Source organism: Heptranchias perlo, chromosome 3, assembly GCF_035084215.1.
Source record: "Heptranchias perlo isolate sHepPer1 chromosome 3, sHepPer1.hap1, whole genome shotgun sequence".
NCBI classification, from domain to species: Eukaryota; Metazoa; Chordata; class Chondrichthyes; order Hexanchiformes; family Hexanchidae; genus Heptranchias; species Heptranchias perlo.
The window spans coordinates 5,065,832-5,079,567 of NC_090327.1; the positions used below are offsets into that span (position 1 = coordinate 5,065,832).

A 13,736-nucleotide genomic window follows, 5' to 3' on the forward strand; every position below is an offset into this window, starting at 1 on the left:
AAAGGAAGGTAGGAAAGTAAGTTGTGAAGAGAACATAAGGAGTCTGCAAAGGGATAGAGATAGGTTAAGTGAGTGGGCAAAAATTTGGCAGATGGAGTATAATGTGGGAAAATGTGAACTTGTCCACTTTGGCAGGAGGAATAGAAAAGCAGTATATTTAAAGGGAGAGAGATTGCAGAACTCTGAGGTACAGAGGGATCTGGGTGTCCTAGTACATGAATCACAAAAAGTTAGTGTGCAGGTACAGCAAGTGATTAGGAAGGCAAATGGAATGTTGTCATTTATTGCAAGGGGAATGGAATATAAAAGTAGAGATGTTTTGCTACAGTTGTACAGGGCATTGGTGAGACCACATCTAGAATACTGTGTGCGGTTTTGGTCTCCATATTTAAGAAAGGACATAATTGCTTTGGAGGCGGTTCAGAGAAGGTTCACTCAACTGATTCCTGGGATGAGGGGGTTATCTTATGAGGAAAAGTTGGGCCTGTATACATTGGAGTTTAGAAGAATGAGAGGTGATCTTATTGAAATATAAGATCCTGAGGGGACTAGAAGGGGTAGATGCTGATGGGGATGTTTCCCCTTGTGGGAGAGACTAGAACTAGGGGCCACAGGTTAAAAATAAGGAGTCTCCCATTTAAGACGGAGATGAGGAGAAATTATTTGAGGTTTGTGAGTCTGGAACTCTCTTCCCCCAGAGAGCGGTGGAGGCAGGGTCATTGAATATTTTTACGGCTGAGTTAGATAGATTCCTGATTAACAAGGGAGTCAAAGGTTATAGCAGGTAGACTGGAAAGTAAGGTTGAGGTCACAATCAGATCAGCCATGATCTTATCAAATGGCAGAGCAGACTCGAGGGGCCGAATGGCCTACTCCTGCTCTTAGATCTTATGTATGTAAAACCCATGGGATTAAAGAGACAGTGGTAGGGTGGATACAAAATTGGCTAGGGGACAGAAAGCAGAAAGCAGAGAGTAGTGGTGAATGGTTATTTTTCAGACTGGAGGCAAGTATACAGTGGTGTTCCCCAGGGGTCAGTATTAGGACCACTGCTCTTTTTGATTATATATTAATGAGCTGGACTTTGGTAAAGAGGGTATAGTTTCAAAGTTTGCAGATGATACGAAACTCTGAAATGTGGCAAACAATGTGGAGGATAGTAACAGACTTCAGGAGGACATAGACTGGTGAAATTGAATGCAGAGAAGTGTGAAATGATGCATTTTGGTGGGAAGAATTAGGGGCAATATAAACTAAATGGTACAATAGAGGCATGGAGTACAAAGGAAATTATGCTAAATCTTTATAAAACACTGGTAAGGCCTCAGCTGGAATATTGTGTTCAGTTCCGGGCACCACACTTTAGGAAGGATGACAAGGCCTCAGAGCGGGTGCAGAGGAGATTTACTAGAATGCTGCCAGGGTTGAGAACTTCAGTTATGTGGAGAGACTGGAGAAGCTGGGGTTGTTCTCCTTTTAGAGCAGAGAAGGTTAAGGGGAGATTTGATATAAGGGTTTAAAATCATGAATGGTTTTGATACAGTAACTAAGGAGGAACTGTCTCTAGTGGCAGAAGTGTTGGTAACCAGAGGACACAGATTTAAGGTGATCAGCAAAAGCGCCAGAGGCGACATGAGAGAACATTTTTACGCAGCGAGTTGTGATGATCTGGAATGCGCTGCCTGAAAGGGCGGTGGAAGCAAATTCAATAGTAACTTTCTAAAGGGGAATTTGATAAATACTTGAATGGAAAAATGTACAGGGCTATGGGGAAAGAGCAGGGGAATGGGACTAATTGATTAGCTCTTTCAAAGCTGGAGCTACTATCCTGTGCTGTACCTACTGTGATACTTTGAACTGCTTTTAATAAAGTTGCAACAGTCAGACGGATGCAATTTTTTTGTTAAATCGGGTTTACTTTGCAACTTGATTTGGCAACAGTGCTGTGCCTGACTCTTGTCAGTTAGTGTTGTGAAGGATGTTACTAGCTGGTACAATCACAAGCTGATATACATGCACTCCATCCATTGAAACTTTAAATGGGGAACCATCCAAGTATCTGAGAGCAGCCACAGTTCATCATATTGTGTATGAAAGTCCCCTTGGGCCAAAAGAAAGTTTGTTTTAAATAGGAATAAAGTTTGTACATGGCAATAATTTCATTGTAATGCATTCTCGGTTAGTGATTTTTTTCTTTAAAGTAGTAGCTCGTACTGTATTCACTTATTGCTGGATGTGTGCAATGTGAAGTATTTCCTTGCAGCTCGATAGTTGTAATGTTTATTTTGTGATCAACATGAACTTGTTTCTTACCGCCTGCTAATAATGAAAAACTTTTTTGAATTTTTTTTAGTAAATTAAAGTATTAATTACCCAGCTAGGTATACCAGTTTTTAATTGATGCTTTCTTTTAATGTCATTAAGCCACAGACTACAGGTGGAGCAGTTGCAGCAAAGACAGTAACGACTGTCACCCAGAAACCAGCAGTGACACCAGCAGGAAGTTCAGTCACTGCACCAGTTTTGCAGACCAGTGCTTCTCCGGTAAGATTAACATACTGAACCGAAATTAAAAGCAGTTTTTAAATGAATAGCATAGCTGGGCGAATATTCTCCCACAGGGGAGGTGAGCGATTTAAGTGTCAGCAGTGGCTCAGTGGGTGGCACTCTCTCCTCTGAGTCAGAAGTTTGTGGGTTGAAGTTCCACTCCAGAGACTTGAACGCAAAATCTAGGCTGGCACTCCCAGTGCAGTCCTGAGGGAGTGCTGCACTGTCGGCGAGGCCATCTTTTGGATCTGATAAACCCCTCGGGTGGACGTAAAAGATCCCATGGCACTATTTCGAACAAGAGCATGGGTGTTCTCTACTGTGTCCAGGTCAATATTTATCCCTCAACCAACATCACTGAAAATGAGGCCACTTTCTATGAATCTATGACATACAGCTCCAGGTAAACAACTCATTATCCTATAAGTCTCATCCTTATGATACTCATGGAGCTTCTCTTTCCTGAGTAACGAGTCCACTATGACCAGTGTCTTTTTGCCTTTCAGTCTGCATCTTTGTTGCCTTTCAGTCTGCACCGTTAGTTGTTTAATTTTCCACCACCATTCACGACTGGATGCTGAATCACTGAATATATTCAAGGCTGAGATGGATAGATTTTTGGACTCGAGGGATTTTGGGAATCAAGGGATATGGGGATTGGGTGGGAAAGTGCAGTTGAGGTCAAAGTTCAGCCATGATCTTGTTGAATGGCGGAGTAGGCTCGAGGGGCCATATGGCCTACTCATGCTCCTATTTCTTATGTTCTTATGTTCAGCCTGGAGCTTTTTAATCAATTGGCAATTTTCACAACTGTTGCCCCATTTATTATACCCAGCTTCCTCGTAAATGAAGTTTGTTCTGCCGTTCAATTAGATCATAGCTGATCTTTATCTTAACTTCATTTGCTTGCCTTGGTTCTGTTCCTATTCCTGTGTCTCTCCTTTACTCTTGCTGGTTGCGTGTTCTTTGCTGTCTTTGTACCCTTATGTTTGCAGCTTAGATTACGGATACACTCCTGAGAAGCACTGGCAGTGGCCATACCTTTGACCACTTTCTAAACCAGACGTGCACTGACCTCTTTGTTTTCTTGCTGAGTGTCAATCATTTTTCCTCCTTTGCAAAGCTCAAGACGCTTTGAGAGATCTGAGTTGACATTGAGTCTGTGATCTGATCTGATTTAGAATCCTGATTTCACCAAGGCAGTATGTTTTTTTTATTTAAGGATTCACTTTCTTCAATTTGTGTTAATATTGTTATACATGTGCACCTTTTTTTTGTAGGAAACTTTGGAAAATGTGAAGAAATGCAAGAACTTCCTTGCGACATTAATTAAACTGGCTTCCAGTGGATCCCACTCGCCACTAATGTCCAATAATGTGAAGGCTTTAGTGCAGAAACTACTGGTAAGACTTGTTTACCTTCAACATTATGCATCTCTACTCTTTGATAAACGAGCATTACTTATTTTTTTGAGAAGTTAATGGGACCGTGGCGCATAAGTAGTTGTCTGGCATATATTTAATATAGAAAATCTTGCTGGTCAGGCATGGCTCCGTAGGTAGCTCTCTCGCCTCTGAGTCGGAAGGTTGTGGGTTCAAGTCCCACTCTAGAGACTTGAGCTCATAATCTAGGCTGACACTCCTGCACTGAGGGAGCGCTGCCCTGTCGGAGGTGCCGTCTTTCGGATCAGATGTTAAGCCGAGGCCCCCTCGGGCAGACGTAAAAGATCCCACGGCGCTATTTTGAAGAGCAGGGGAGTTCTCCCCGGTGTCCTGGGGCCAACGTTTATCTCTCAACCAACATCATTAAAACAGATTATCTGGTCATTATCAGATTGCTGTTTGTGGGACCTTGCTGTGCGCAAATTGGCTGCCCCATTTCCTACATAAGTGACTACACTTCAAAAGTACTTGTGCTGTAAAGCGCTTTGGGACGTCCCGAGGTCGTGGAAGGCGCTGTTTAAATGCAGGTCTTTCTTTTCAGTGTGTAGGCGTGTTAGTGATGCTTGTCTACGAAAGCTGTATTCTAATATTTGGGGAATGGGAATCTACTGAGCAATTGTTTACTCTCCAAACAAAAAGATGAACTTTGTATATTGGATGCATAATCTGCGTATGTGCAGGTGAAAATAAGGGTATAAAGCAGGACACATAAATTCTGTCAGTGAGGAGCTAGGTTTCCTGCTGGAATTCTTTCATTTTAAGAAGTGATCTTGTATCAAGGTTGCAGTCCAGAAGGCGCGTATTTCTTGTAAATCCGCTATATGTAGAATGCTTGAATAAACTTTACTTTCATAGAAGCTATTTCATCCTGTGCCAAACATACGAAACGATTTGTCGATTTCCTGCTGCTGTGCTGCCATTGCACAGCCTCTGATTTTGCTGATACTTGGCTGCTGTAGAACTCGAAATCACAAAATTTTCCTCTTCAGCAGTTTTATTAAAATAATAAATATAGATCTGAGCTAAGTTGGGCCAATTATTATTTCAACCTCAAGAAACAAATGTTATAATTTTGGAATGTCATCGGTTTTCTTTAGGACGGGAAGCTGGAAGCAGAGGAATTCACGAACCAATTATACAAAGAACTCAAGTCTTCACCACAGCCTTACCTTGTGCCTTTTCTCAAGGTAACCTCGACCTGACCTTACTCTAATGTGCAGCTTTTAAAAACTTGCAACCATTAATGTGCAGTTATACTACCACTTTTGCACGGATGGAAAGCAGTTTTCAATGTACGTCAACACAATATTGGTAGCATAACTTGGGAGACTGCAGTGAACCAAAACCATGAGGTGTTGTCCCGTCGAGAAGACTGTCTCCTGGCGGTTTGGGTTGCATAGAGTGCGATATAATTCTAGCCTCTGAAGGATAAAGATCAGGTAAATAAAGCAGTCCTTTGATGCATCAGATAGAGGTTAAACTACTTCACTGTAGGATTGTTCACTTGCTAATTGTGAAGCAGTTTCACTACACAGGACATTGTGTTTGGATTTATATGAAATGTGAGAGAACATTAAGTTGTTTTGGTTGTCTGTTAACCAGCATACATGATGTGGAGATGCCGGTGATGGACTGGGGTTGACAATTGTAAACAATTTTACAACACCAAGTTATAGTCCAGCAATTTTATTTTAAATTCACAAGCTTTCGGAGGCTTCCCCCTTCGTCAGGTGAACGATGTGAAATGAAATCCTCGAAATGAAATCGCATTTATAATTCACAGAACAATGCTTGGTGAGTACAGACAGTTTTTTCAACTGCCCGTTGCCAAGGCAATCAGTGTGCAGACAGACAGGTGTTACCTGCCAGGTCTCACAGAATATACAAATCACCAAAAAAAAAACAACAAACAAAAAAAAACAGAGATAGAGAGGTAGAAACATAGAAAAGACAGCAACTGACCCGTTATATTAAAAACAGATAACATTTGTTCGCTGGTGGGGTAACGTGTAGCGTGACATGAACCCAAGATCCCGGTTGAGGCCGTCCCCATGGGTGCGGAACTTGGCTATCAATTTCTGCTCGACGATTTTGCGTTGTCGTGTGTCTCGAAGGCCGCCTTGGAGAACGCTGACCCGAAGGTCGGTGGATGAATGTCCATGACTGCTGAAGTGTTCCCCGACTGGGAGGGAACCCTCCTGTTTGGCGATTGTTGCGCGGTGTCCGTTCATCCGTTGTCGCAGCGTCTGCATGGTCTCGCCAATGTACCATGCTCTGGGGCATCCTTTCCTGCAACGTATGAGGTAGACAACGTTGGCCGAGTTACAGGAGTATGAACCATGCACCTGGTGGGTAGTGTCCTCTCGTGTGATGGTGGTATCTGTGTCGATGATCTGGCATGTCTTGCAGAGGTTACCGTGGCAGGGTTGTGTGGTGTCGTGGACGCTGTTCTCTTGAAAGCTAGGTAATTTGCTGCGAACGATGGTCTGTTTGAGGTTGGGTGGCTGTTTAAAGGCGAGTAGTGGAGGTGTGGGGATGGCCATAGCGAGGTGTTTGTCCTCATTGATGACATGTTGAAGGCTGCGGAGAACATGGTGTAGTTTCTCCGCTCCGGGGAAGTACTGGACGACAAAGGGTACTCTGTTGGTTGCGTCCCGTGGCCTGTCGGAACTGTCGATCGATGAGTTCCGACGGGCCACAGCAAAAAATCGCATAGACCTCCTCAGGAGACTAACACGGGACGCAACCAACAGAGTACCCTTTGTCGTCCAGTACTTCCCCGGAGCGGAGAAACTACGCCATGTTCTCCGCAGCCTTCAACATGTCATCAATGAGGACAAACACCTCGCTATGGCCATCCCCACACCTCCACTACTCGCCTTTAAACAGCCACCCAACCTCAAACAGACCATAGTTCGCAGCAAATTACCTAGCTTTCAAGAGAACAGCGTCCACGACACCACACAACCCTGCCACGGTAACCTCTGCAAGACATGCCAGATCATCGACACAGATATCACCATCACACGAGAGGACACCACCCACCAGGTGCATGGTTCATACTCCTGTGACTCGGCCAACGTTGTCTACCTCATACGTTGCAGGAAAGGATGCCCCAGAGCATGGTACATTGGCGAGACCATGCAGACGCTGCGACAACGGATGAACGGACACCGCGCAACAATCGCCAAACAGGAGGGTTCCCTCCCAGTCGGGGAACACTTCAGCAGTCATGGACATTCATCCACCGACCTTCGGGTAAGCGTTCTCCAAGGCGGCCTTCGAGACACACGACAACGCAAAATCGTCGAGCAGAAATTGATAGCCAAGTTCCGCACCCATGGGGACGGCCTCAACCGGGATCTTGGGTTCATGTCACGCTACACGTTACCCCACCAGCGAACAAATGTTATCTGTTTTTAATATAACGGGTCAGTTGCTGTCTTTTCTATGTTTCTACCTCTCTATCTCTGTTTTTTTTTGTTTGTTGTTTTTTTTTGGTTATTTGTATATTCTGAGACCTGGCAGGTAACACCTGTCTGTCTGCACACTGATTGCCTTGGCAACGGGCAGTTGAAAAAACTGTCTGTACTCACCAAGCATTGTTCTGTGAATTATAAATGCGATTTCATTTCGAGGATTTCATTTCACATCGTTCACCTGACGAAGGGGGAAGCCTCCGAAAGCTTGTGAATTTAAAATAAAATTGCTGGACTATAACTTGGTGTTGTAAAATTGTTTACAACCAGCATACAGTGAGAGAGACCTTCAGTCCATTCTATGTTTCGTGAGTCTATGGTCCATGAAAAGTCCTAGCACAGTTTAAGATTCTTAAATAATGTTGCCTTTGATTGGCCTCCCAAGGCTGGACACTGTGCAAAGCATTGTTGACCGATTCAATCATCCCAAAAAACTTGAATATAATTTCTTCTGAAAGTAGCTCACAAATCATTCTTCTGAAACCTGACAGTTTAAAAATGGCACATGATTCTCTGCAACATTGCAATGCACCCTTTGAAGAATAGATTAACATTTGTACACTAAGTTTTTATTTTAATTTTAGTTTCCAGGCAAGTAAATACAAGACCATTCTGCCAGTAGTTTTGCCTTGAGCAATAACAAAATTTGGTCCACCTTTTTATGGTGTGGTAGGAGAGGGATAGAAACTTTAAGCACCCACGAGGTTGTCCTGAGCTACATATATAAAAGTAAGTGTTTTGAGACTTACTATTTTTGTAGAATGCACAAATTGACCATCTGAAAACATTTTGTATCATTTAAAATGATCTCTTGGCATGTTTCAAAATCTAATCTCTCGTGTTCAAGTTGAATATTTAAATAAAACCATAATAATTACATAGACATTACAGCAGAGAAACAAGCCATTCGGCTGGCGTTCATGCTCCATGAGCCTCCTCCCACCTTACTTCATCTAACCCCATCAACACAACCTATTCTTTTCTTCCTCATGTGTTTATCTAGCTTCCCATTAAATGTATCTGTGCTGTTCGCCTCAACCACTCCATAGCGAGTACCATATTCTCACTACTCTCTAGGTAAAGAAGTTTCTCTTGAATTCGTTATTGAATTTAATAGTGACTATCTTGTATTTATAGCCCCTAGTTTTGAACTCCCCCCACAAGTGGAAACATCTTCTCTGCGTCTACCCTATCGAGCCCCTTTAATTTTACAGACCTCTATCAGGTCACTTCTCTGCCTTCTCTTTTCCAGAGAAAAGATCCCCAGCCTGTTCAGTCTTTCCTGATAGTTGAACCCCATCAGTTCTGGTATTGTCTTTGTAAATCTTTTTTGTGCCTTTGCCTCTATCCTTTTTGTAATATGGAGACCAGAACTCTGTGCAGTGCTCAAAGTGTGGTCCAATCAAGTTCATATATAACTTCTCTGCTTTTGAATTCTATTCCTAGAGAAAGGCATAGGACTAACTTAAATTACAATTAGTAATCTTCAAATGGCCTCACGGTATCTCCTGTCCAGCATATGATCGAGTTAAATAATGAGTGTTTATGCCGGAAGAGGGGGAAAAAAGTTCTTGTATCTATTGCTAATTGGCTCGCAATGAAAAGAAATAAATAGTTTTAGGATCGAAGATTCCTCAGATTTGAGTTTGATCTTGAATTGTAGGAGCTGTTTTCCCTGTCTCCTTTGAGAGCCAATTAGGCTGCTTATTTTAGCAAATTTATATTCTCTCCAAATTCCATGAAGTCCTGGGTCCCGGTTGCATTAAGTTAGGTATATCCTTTTTCACTGTTTCAAAAAAAAAAGGCTGACTTAGTAGCTGGATGGGAACAGAATGAGATGCTAGAGATGGTTGTGTTGAGACGGTCAAATACTCCAAGTGACATAATGGGGCTGAGAGGAGCGATATTGTCTGTGGAGAGTAGCAGGTCATGATTGAGGTGCGAGGATGGATGAATATCCTGGAGTTTTGCTTGCTTTTTTTTTGTTTGAGGATCAGGAAGGATTAGTGCAGAACCTAACCCCCTCCACTTGATTTCCTGAGAGAAAAATCCATGATCAGGTAGATTTAATTCAATCTCGGGATGTCACTGGCACAGCCAGCATTTATTGCCCACCCCTAGTTGCCTTGAGGTGGTGGTCCTTACTGAACCGCTGCAGTGCAGTGTTGTGATACAACCGAGTGGCTTGCTCGGCCACCTCGGAGGCAAGTTAGGAGTCAACCACGTTGGTGTGTGACTGGAGTCACATATAGGCCAGACTGGGTAAAGACATAAGAACGTAAGAAGTAGGAGTAGGCCATCCGGCCCCTCGAGCCTGCTCTGCCATTCAACAAGACCATGGCTGATCTTCTACCCCAACGCCATTTTCCTGCACCATCTCCATATCCCTTGATACCTTTAATATCTAGAAATCTATCGATCTCTGTTTTGAATGGACTCAATGACTGAGCCTCCACAGCCCTCTGGGGTAGAGAATTCCAAAGATTCACCACCCTCTGGGTGAAGAAATTTCTCCTCATCTCAGTCCTAAATGGCCTACCCCTTATTCTGAGATTGTGACCCCTGGTTCTAGACTCCCCAGCCAGGGGAAACATCCTCCCTGCATCTACCCTGTCGAGCTCTGAGAATTTTGTATGTTTCAATGAGATCACCTCTCATTCTTCTAAACTCGAGAATACAGGCCTAGTCCACTCAATCTCTCCTCATATGGCAATCCCGCCCTCCCAGGAATCAGTCTGGTGAACCTTCGTTGCGTTCCCTCTTTGGCAAGTATATCCTTCCTTAGGTAAGGAAGACGAAAGGTTTCCTTCCCTAAAGGACATTTGTGAACCAGTTGGGTTTTTAATGACAATCCGATAGTGTCAGGGCCATTAAAAAAACACTGAATTCAAATTCTTGAACTCGCGCTCTCTGGATGATTATTCCAGGGCTCTTGATTGCTAGTCCGGTAACATAACCGCAACACCACCACCATTATCCCGCAGATTGCGTGGGGTCTGGGGGTGGGATGGGGAGCAGATTTGATGGGCTTTTCTTTGGGTGCCTTTGTTTTTCAATATGTAAATAATATGGTGCTTCAGTGTCTGATCTGAGCCACTGGAGGGCGCACAGTTTGCACGGTTCACTGAAAACCGACAGTGGTGCAAATCGAGTACTGCAACGCGGTAATAGTGAATGTTCCTTTGTTTAAAACCCTGGGGGACGTACAGATCAAAATTTGCCAGCCCTGATTTCTATTCCTGCAGTTGATGCGGACTGTCCACCTAAATGGGGTAGGCATTGAGAATGAGAAAAATCAAAAAAAAAGTTTTGTATCTTGTCAAAGGCCTTCTCCAAATCTGAAAACGTGGCTGTTGATTAGGAGAGGCAAGAATTACCTTTTTTTGAAAGAGCTATCCAATTAGTCCCACTCCCCTGCTCTTTCCCCGTAGCCCTGCAATTTTTTTCCTTTTCAAGTATTTATCCAATTCCCTTTGAAAGTTACTATTGAATCTGCTTCCACTGCCCTTTCAGGCAGTGCGTTCCAGATCATTACAACTTGCTGAGTTTTTTTTGTTTTAAAAAAAAAAGTCTCCTCTCCCCTCAGGTTCTTTTGCCAATTACCTTGAATCTGTGTCCGCTGGTTACTGACCCTCCTGCCAGTGGAAACAGTTTCTCTTTTATCAGAACCCTTTTATAATTTTGAACAGCTCGATTAAATCTCCCCATAACTTTTTGTCAGTTTTGCACATATGTTCAGCTATTCCAGGAACATTTTTATCCATCGGCCGGCTTGAGTCAGTGGAGTACTTGTAGGAAGGGTCTGTAATCTCCATCGTTGGATTATATTTAGATTAATTCACCCCGTTTGACTGTAATTAGTTTTTGTCCTAAAGTTTTCTTGTTTTAAATATAGTCTGCATTTGCAAGATACTTGCATCAACCTTCCCCCATCCAGTCTGGACTTGGGTGCAGCATTTTCCAGTTACAAGTTTTTAATTATTTCTGCAGACATTTGTAATGTGGTGTTTTACTTGCACTCCCTTTTATGTTCTGAGGAGTATATGCAATTTTGTAAACGTTATGCAGAGTTAGAGTAGATTTGATTGATGCTTCTACTGATAATTTGAAGGATGTTTTAAGAACTCTCCTACAAGTCAAAGTAATCTCAAAGATAAACACTATTTAGATACCCGAATAAATGTGACTAGATATTTGATAGATGCTGTTGATGGAGGATGGGCGTTCTGCCTTAGAAATTACCCCTCCAAATAATAGGGTCCACAGCTTTGGTTGCAGATGTTCACATTTTTATTAAGCAACAATTATGCAATAATAACGATTATTGACTATAATTAACAGCAATGCTCGCGACAAAACCTTGCCAGTTTTAGTCGGGAAATTCAAAACCCCGTTACAGTTGTGAGCTCTGTCAACTTGGTTGGCCAAATCTGCGAATTCCCAGGGTATTTGTCTCAACACCCACTCTTCATACCCATTTTTCACAACTGGTACGTGATAATCCACATGTTGTATAACGTTACCTAATTCACTTTCATCTTTCAACACTGATTTGCCTGTCCTGTCTTTACAGCCAGAGACCCGTGCTAAGTCCCTAACTTGACACTCACTCCCGAACTTTCCAGATCTAAGATCTTTCTCAGGCAGGTGTCTCCAAGAGGCACCTGCCTGAGAAAGACCTTGGATCTGGAAAGGGCAAAAGAGTAACTAGGGAGAGAGTAAGGCCTCTTAAGGATCAACAAGGTCATCTATGTGCGGAACCACAAGAGATGGGTGAGATCCTGAATGAATATTTCACATCGGTATTTACGGTTGAGAAAGGCATGGATGTTAGGGAACTTGGGGAAATAAATAGTGATGTCTTGAGGAGTGTACATATTACAGAGAGGGAGGTGCTGGAAGTCTTAACGCGCATCAAGGTAGATAAATCTCCGGGACCTGATGAAATGTATCCCAGGACGTTATGGGAGGTTAGGGAGGAAATTGCGGGTCCCCTAGCAGAGATATTTGAATCATCCACCGCTACAGGTGAGGTGCCTGAAGATTGGAGGGTAGCAAATGTTGTGCCTTTGTTTAAGAAGGGCGGCAGGGAAAAGCCTGGGAACTACAGACCGGTGAGCCTCACATCTGTAGTGGGTAAGTTGTTAGAGGGTATTCTGAGGGACAGGATCTACAGGCATTTGGAGAGGCAGGGACTGATCAGGAACAGTCAGCATGGTTTTGAGAGAGGAAAATCATGTCTCACAAATTTGATTGAGTTTTTTGAAGGGGTAACCAAGAAGATAGATGAGGGCTGTGCAGTTGACGTGGTCTACATGGACTTTAGCAAAGCCTTTGACAAGGTACCGCATGGTAGGTTGTTACATAAGGTTAAATCTCATGGGATCCAAGGTGAGGTAGCCAATTGGATACAAAATTGGCTTGACGACAGAAGACAGAGGGTGTTGTAGAGGGTTGTTTTTCAAACTGGATGCCTGTGTCCAGTGGTGTGCCTCAGGGATCGGTGCTGGGTCCGCTGTTATTTGTTATTTATATTAATGATTTGGATGAGAATTTAGGAGGCATGGTTAGTAAGTTTGCAGATGACACCAAGATTGGTGGCATTGTGGACAGTGAAGAAGGTTATCTAGGATTGCAACGGGATCTTGATAAATTGGGCCAGTGGGCCGATGAATGGCAGATGGAGTTTAATTTAGATAAATGTGAGGTGATGCATTTTGGTAGATCGAATCGGGCCAGGACCTACTCCGTTAATGGTAGGGCGTTGGGGAGAGTGATAGAACAAAGAGATCTGGGAGTACAGGTTCATAGCTCCTTGAAAGTGGAGTCACAGGTGGATAGGGTGGTGAAGAAGGCATTCGGCATGCTTGGTTTCATTGGTCAGAACATTGAATGCAGGAGTTGGGATGTCTTGTTGAAGTTGTACAGGGCATTGGTGAGGCCCTGTACAACTTGGAATACTGCGTACAGTTCTGGTCACCCTATTATAGAAAGGATATTATTAAACTAGAAAGAGTGCAGAAAAGATTTACTAGGATGCTACCGGGACTTGATGGTTTGACTTTTAGGGAGAGGTTAGACAGACTGGGACTTTTTTCCCTGGAGAGTAGGAGGTTAAGGGGTGATCTTATAGAAGTCTATAAAATAATGAGGGGCATAGATAAGGTAGATAGTCAAAATCTTTTCCCAAAGGTAGGGGAGTCTACAACGAGGGGGCATAGATTTAAGGTGAGAGGGGAGAGATACAAAAGGGTCCAGAGGGGCAATT

General features: G+C 43.2%; 1 protein-coding gene across 3 annotated transcripts in view; it reads left to right on the forward strand.

Moving 5' to 3' along the window:
- LOC137309826 (transcription initiation factor TFIID subunit 4-like) overlaps window positions 1-13,736 on the forward strand; it is a 133,893-nt gene that overhangs the window by 18,082 nt on the left and 102,075 nt on the right. For all 3 annotated transcript variants that reach the window (XM_067977858.1, XM_067977850.1, XM_067977853.1), the window contains exons 4-6: window positions 2,425-2,544; window positions 3,828-3,950; window positions 5,087-5,176. In XM_067977858.1, the coding sequence (XP_067833959.1) occupies window positions 2,425-2,544; window positions 3,828-3,950; window positions 5,087-5,176 (333 nt within the window). The remainder of the gene's footprint in view (window positions 1-2,424; window positions 2,545-3,827; window positions 3,951-5,086; window positions 5,177-13,736) is intronic.